General features: G+C 39.7%; 1 protein-coding gene across 5 annotated transcripts in view; it reads left to right on the forward strand.

Annotated features, from left to right (window-relative positions):
- MEIOC (meiosis specific with coiled-coil domain) overlaps positions 1-6048 on the forward strand; it is a 32846-nt gene extending 26798 nt beyond the window's left edge. For 4 of the 5 annotated variants that reach the window (XM_069953990.1, XM_069953991.1, XM_069953989.1 and 1 more), the window contains 2 exons: positions 2703-2886; positions 2973-6048. In XM_069953990.1, the coding sequence (XP_069810091.1) occupies positions 2703-2886; positions 2973-3112 (324 nt within the window). In that variant the 3' untranslated portion in view covers positions 3113-6048. Of the gene's footprint in view, positions 1-2702; positions 2887-2972 lie in introns of those variants that run through there. The other variant, XM_069953993.1, reaches the window with a different exon arrangement.
- The last annotated feature ends 549 nt before the right edge of the window (positions 6049-6597 follow it).

Consider the following 6597-nt stretch of genomic DNA (forward strand, 5'->3'; position numbering starts at 1 on the left):
GTGATTTGTATTACTTCTGGGGGACAATACAATACTTTAATATACATTTTTTGCCAGACTTCTCCTTTAACAGTATGTAGTGGTAACACAGCCTTGGGGTCCCTTTACACACACAAATTATCTTGCAGATTTTTGCAGCCAAAGCCAGGAACAGACTATAAACATGAAACAGGTAATAAAGGAAAGATTGAGATTTCTCTACTTTTTAAATCCATTTCTGGTTTTGGCTGCAAAAATCTGCCAGGTATCGGTCAGATAATCTGTGTGTGTGAAAGCTCCCTTATATTGATTATCCAAGGATACTGCATAGTGGTCAAAAGCTATAGTTATGAGCAAGAGAACTGGATATACTTCTGTTTTTTTTTATTAAATTTATTGAAATATTTTATGTATTTTGTTTCACTCCACTTTAAGGAGTTTCATTGTACAGAAGCATAACCAGCTCTATTGTGTCTGCTTTCCACCATAGTATATTGGTAATATTTCTGTTGAAGGTAAAATCATTAACTCAGCTTATCAGATAGAATTTCCTCAGCCAATTACTTCCATAGGTGGATGTGTGTTCTGCATTTAGAGTACATCAGCTGACTTGGGTCATAGAATCATTTTGATGCCCACAGGCATGTGTGCAAAACTAATGTTCTTTTTGTTAGTTATAGGTTACGAGATATTAATCATTTTCCTTTCCTGCCAAGTGCCTATAATTGCTAGAAGCGATATTGTTGGTAGGGCATAGGGAACAAGGGAAGATGGAAAGAAAAGACTCAAGTAGGGCTAGTCACATTTCTGAGCAGTGGTTATGTAATGTTTATGACCAAACTTAGACATTTGCCAGATGATCCTGGTGATTTTGACTTAACCTCTTCAGGATCGGGCTCATTTTGCCTTAAGGACCAGAGCCCATTTTTGAAATCTGAACGGTCTTAATTTATGCAGTCATAGCTATAACTTATCCTAGAATTTTTGTAACATATTTTACTTTAGGTTAGAAGTAAATTTCTGCCTATAGCTGTACAATTTAAATGAAAAAATTACAAAATTAGCATTTTTCTCTCTGAATTTTTCTCTCTGAAGGAATTTTATTTAACCCCTTAGTGACCGCCGTGCTGCCTTTTCACGGCGGCCACTAATGGGCTTTATTTCGATGCGTACGCCTTTTAACGGCGGACGCATCGGAATAAATTCAAAGCATGACAGCGGCATCTAACGGGTTCCGGTGTGTACCGGACGGCACCGCAGGTCCACTTACGTGATCGGAGGTTCTTCTTTTTTTTTTTTTTTTAACTAAGCGTGGGAGTTGTCCTTTAATAAATGAGGGCATAAAAGGGGAACTCCAGGTAGAGGTAAAGAAAAAATGAAAATTCTGCAGAAGCATATAGCAGTACTTACCTGTCACAATCAGTAAAATCAGTGCAGCAGCTGCTTATGGCCATTCAGAAATGGTGGAACACTCGAGATTGGGGGATCCAGCCCCGCCTCCTGTGACATTACGCCTGCCCCCTGTCTGCATCATCAGCCTGTCCTCAGCAAACACACACAATGTGAGACAGAGGCATGAAATATTTGTCTCCTAAGGTGGGGGAGCAGGAGACAATGTGAATTGGCACAGAGGCCATTTTTTTTTTTTTTTTTTTTTTTTTTTTTTTTTTTTTTTTTACTTCCTGGATTTCTATCAGCTACCAGTGTGGCAGAACCGCACAGATACGGTACTACATTGTATAGACACACCTATATAACTTTTAATGTATTTTTAATAGAAAACAAGTTTTTCTTATCCGGAGTTCCCCTTTAAGTTGATAGAACATAAAATGTATTCATAAGGAACATTTTATGAAATTCATATAAAAACTGAATTATAAAATTTTGAAAGATCTTTTTAAAGCTGGAGTCAGTTGGTAAGTTTTTTTTTCAGACTCCAGCCAAAACTAACTTCGACTCTACAGCCCTGCCGCCACTGCAGAAGTTAAATGCCACCCTAGGTTGTCCTGATTTTCCTGGCATCTAAGGCCTAACTTGTGCAGCCGATGGGAATCAAATGCAGAGGGTTCGGAAAACATTGCCGAGCAGTTTCAACAGGTCCGCTCAACACTACTCATGACACATACTCCTTTGCTGTCTAAGTAAACTTGGATCATGTCCCTGAGATCAAGCCTTACTGCCTGAGTGATGTCGCCACCTCTGACCAGCCCCCAACTTTAGCATCTCCCTGTCATACACATATTTTTAGGGCATGTTCACACAGATGTGCTGCAGATCAGTAGTAAAAAAAATTGTGCAATGCTTCTGTACCAAAAAAGAAACTGTACCCTTATAGGGGCATTTAGTGATGCATAAGGTCTGTTTACAGCATGCTTCCATGTGCTGAACAGGCAGAGGAGCAGACAGGAAATGCATACAGCAGCTGCAGTGTTCTATACTAGCTCTGGCCAGGGAACTGGCTGGAGTGCTGTGGTAGGGCTGTGATGGAGAGCTGAGGGAAACCAGTGCATTCTGGAACTTGTAGTACTAAGTAACTGTTCAACCAGGAAGTTGTGATTTTTAGACATGGTGAGAACTACAGACAAAACATATATATGTCTGCAGCTTCTAACTGAATCAGATTGTCTTTTTGTCAAATGATACAAGGAGCCAAAAGGTTGTATTTTTTAGTTTTTTGGTTTGTTTTTCTTTAAGTCTCTTATCACATTTGTCTGGTCTACAAGGTGGTAACTCTGCTGAGTAAAATGGAACGCTTTCGGAGTTCGCCTCTCCACGCAAATATCTCCAAGACGGTCGACTACCACTTAGAGGCTATTCGCAATGTTCAAACCCATCGCAAGAGTGAGATTGTGAATACATCAGATCATCACCAGAAGCATGGCAGACGTCACCACAATGACGACAAAGGTAAAAAAAAATATATGTAAAAAACACTTTCATCCCTAGTTTTCCATAATTCAAACAGCTAAACCTTTTTCCTTCTGTCATAACAGATGTCCTCTTCCTTGCATCTTTAATCAAAGAAATGGATATAGCAACACGTAAAGCTCGAACAGCATTGTGGTGTGCCTTGCAGATGACTCTGCCGAAGTCACCAGCTGCGCAAAGGTCTTGGGTACTGGAGAACTTCTAGTATCTTAAGTTTAAGACCTTGTAGAAAACGTTTAGTGCTCTTCCAATGTCTTGAGAGCTCTGTTTAAGCTTTATTGTTCAATATTTTTTTGGCATATACATATACTCCACACATGCCACAAGCAGTTGTATGCTATACATTGGCCATTTAAAGTTTGTGATATATGGTGTCTCTTGCACAGAATAATCATCCTACCTTACCATTCTTACCTAACCATACTCCCCAAGAGTCGTCCTGGGCATTGGTGGGATTGTTAAGCATGGGGAGCTAAAGACTCCTCAGGAGGACCCTGGTGAGTGTGCTTAGGTAAGGCTTAGGTGCTAAGGCTGGAGTACCCCTTTCACTGCCACTGCATGTATGTAGCCTTCCCATATAGTAAGCCAAAAGGATGATCCAATTTTTTTTTCCAGTGTACACGTATCTCTCGCATCTGGCCTCCATCCCTCCCATACACAGGAACGTTTAATACTGACAAGCTTTCCAGTGTTGTTTATTGCGAGAAGTAAGCTGCAGTGAGAGTGCCGTCTCTGCGGCTTATCTCTCCTGGAACAAAGGCGTCCGGCGTGGTTCTTCTAGGTGAGGTGGGGTTGGATCTATGCAGCTGTGCCACCAGTAAGAGAAAGAGGGGCGTTTAGGCAGAACTCAGTTCGTTTATCAAGATGGAACAACTTTTAAGTTAGAGTTTTCTTTTATAAGTAAGGATAGATTTTTATAATTAAGAATAATAAAACATATCCACTCTGAACTAGGGGACGTAGGGGATATGAAACCAGTTTTTTTCACAATTACTTTTAGGCTGGCTGCAGCAGTTTACTTTAAGCAGCTAGCTTAGCATTTAGTTATGGTTTGTTCTTGCCTTCAACTTCTAACATTTCCAGTTATTTCTTTTTATTTTTAAGCAGAATTTTACCAAGTGAAGACTTACATATTTATTGAGCGTGTTGAAGTGCAGAGAATCTTCCTCTGGTGTCCTAGCCTGGCAGATACTGTCCAATCTTAGCTTCAGGCAGACCTTTACAGCAGATATCATTGAGTTTACATAGCCAAAATACATGGCTCTTCTTTTTTTATTATTTATTTACTGCAAACAGGAAGTGGAGACAGGACCTACAGCAAGCTTTCAGATCATTTATTTCCGTATCTCTTTTTACAAACTGAACATTGTAATTTCATTCCTGGTTCCTGTGGTCAAATGCTCCACTTGTCTGCACTTGTTTATTACATAAAGCATCATATATGTTCGATGCTCCATGCCTGGAAGTTAGGCTGTCTGCGTGTATGGAAGCAAGCACCAACACTGCAATCTGTTAACAACAACAATGTATTTAAAGGATCAGAGTATTTATTTATACACATTCTTAAAACAGTTATTACCTTTAGAAATCTTATTCCAACCATATTTTAGATGACCGATTATAAAAAAAGTTTAGACCGAAAAGTTGATTTTGCAAACCATGCTTATATATTGCATGTGATGAATTTTGTTCTCTATTAACAGCCAATGCAAACTTGCATTTTATCGTTTTTTAAATTACCATCCAATCAAAATTCCACATAAAAATTAGCCTAAAACCACATCACTACTGCTCTGGAGAAGCTTCAGAGACCATATGATAAAGGGTATTCCAATTTATTTTAAAACCCAGCAGCTGGTGTATGCGTCATATAAAAAATTACCATATGAAATCCAGCGTTGACACCCCAAAGCCTGTGTTTTTAATATAGTGGTGGCTATACTACATGTGATAGAAACACTTGTTTCTTGGCAGTCTTATTTACTTAAGTATAACATTTGGCTTTTGTGGTCATATACTGCATGTGCCAGAAGTACTCACACTGACAAGTTTGAACTAGTTCTTAGCTGGGCCTGAGCAACACCATGTTAAAGCCTTTGTTGATTAAGTCAGGCTATAGGTTATGATACCACTTGTAAGATCATGGACAGGCCGTGAATAATTTCTCCTGCTCCCGCCTGAGAAGTATAGAACATAGAAAGTTTTAATTCTGGGTCAGATGTGCTCAGCTAACCACCTAAAGGAGAAGTCTAGTGATTTTTTTTTTTTTTTTTTTTTTTTTACATTTGTCAGGCAGTAGGGGGAACATAATAATCAAAACTTACCTCTCCCCATGCCTCTGCAGGGCTGGCTTGCCGCTCCAGAACCCCTCCTTCAGCTGGAACGTCACAACCTGGTTGATGGACTGCCTGCTCAGCCAATTAGTGACTGGGGCAGGACACTGCTTCCGTCACTTCCTGGCTGATGGGGCAATCCAACAGTGGGGTTGGGTATTGTCCCCGGAGTGACCACATCAAGTAACTGCCTTCCAGCGGGGGTCCCTGAACCTGGAACGTAGCGCTTCGGGGGCACAGGGAGAGTGTAAGTAATTGTCAGCCCTGCTGTCTGCCAAATTTAAAAAACTGCTGACTTTTTTTTTTTTTTTTTAAATTCCCAGACTTGCTGTGATCTCCTTCCAAAGAAAAAACAGCAAGTGAAACACTTAGTCAAACACTTCTCCTGTTTCTGGCCAACAATCTGAACACCCGGGCTTTCATTAGCCAAAACCTTTGACATGTTACTAGGACAGGTCATAAGCACAGTGCATGTTAAGGTCTGCAAAATGTTTAGATATCATTGCCACTCTAACTCTAACTACCATCTTAACTGGGTACAGCATTCTTAGTCAGTTCTCTTAACCTAGATTTTGGCAATTACCACAGTAAATGAAGATGTGGTGTGACTGTAACAAAGCCCTTTTGTTCCTAACTTGATTTGATCATTGTTTTATAAATATGTTTTTATGACTTAAGATTGGAACGAAGACATTCCCTGTTTTTCATGGATTAATGCACAAACAAGTTATGTAGTAGAAAATGACTGTAGTGGTTATCCTGTATGTGGCTGGTAACAAGAAAAAATAAATAAAAATGCAAAGGTTAACTGCAGTGTAGCATGTCTCCTTTATTTTAGAAGTAGAAAATGTTATAATGAAGACTAACAGGTTGCTGGTTGTTGTGATCTTAAAGCTATGAATATAATAAAAAGGAAGATATGACCTGTGATATGGAATATGTATTCAGAAGTTTAGAGAGGGTCAAATTAAGGGTGCGTTCACACGTACAGGATCTGCAGCAGATTTAAAGTTGCAGATTCAATGCAAACTCTGGGCCATTAGATCTGCTGCAGATTCAAATCTGCACCAGATCCTGTACATGTGAACGCACCCTTAAGAGTTTTGCAATTTCTTTTTTTTTTTACTATTAAACTTCCCTGCATGACTTTGATGTATTGATTTCCTATTAAAATAAAGGCTCCTTCCTATGTTTTTCTTGGTTACTGGTAAAGTCACCAACCTGCCTGCTGTATGTGCTCTGCGCTGCACACAAAAGCAGAGTGTATAGCAATACAGCAGGAGGAAGCCTCCTCCTGCCTGCTGCCTTGGCAATTGCCCTTTGCCCCCAGAACAGTTAAAGAATTAAACCTGATAGC

Source organism: Dendropsophus ebraccatus, chromosome 14, assembly GCF_027789765.1.
Source record: "Dendropsophus ebraccatus isolate aDenEbr1 chromosome 14, aDenEbr1.pat, whole genome shotgun sequence".
NCBI lineage: Eukaryota > Metazoa > Chordata > Amphibia > Anura > Hylidae > Dendropsophus > Dendropsophus ebraccatus.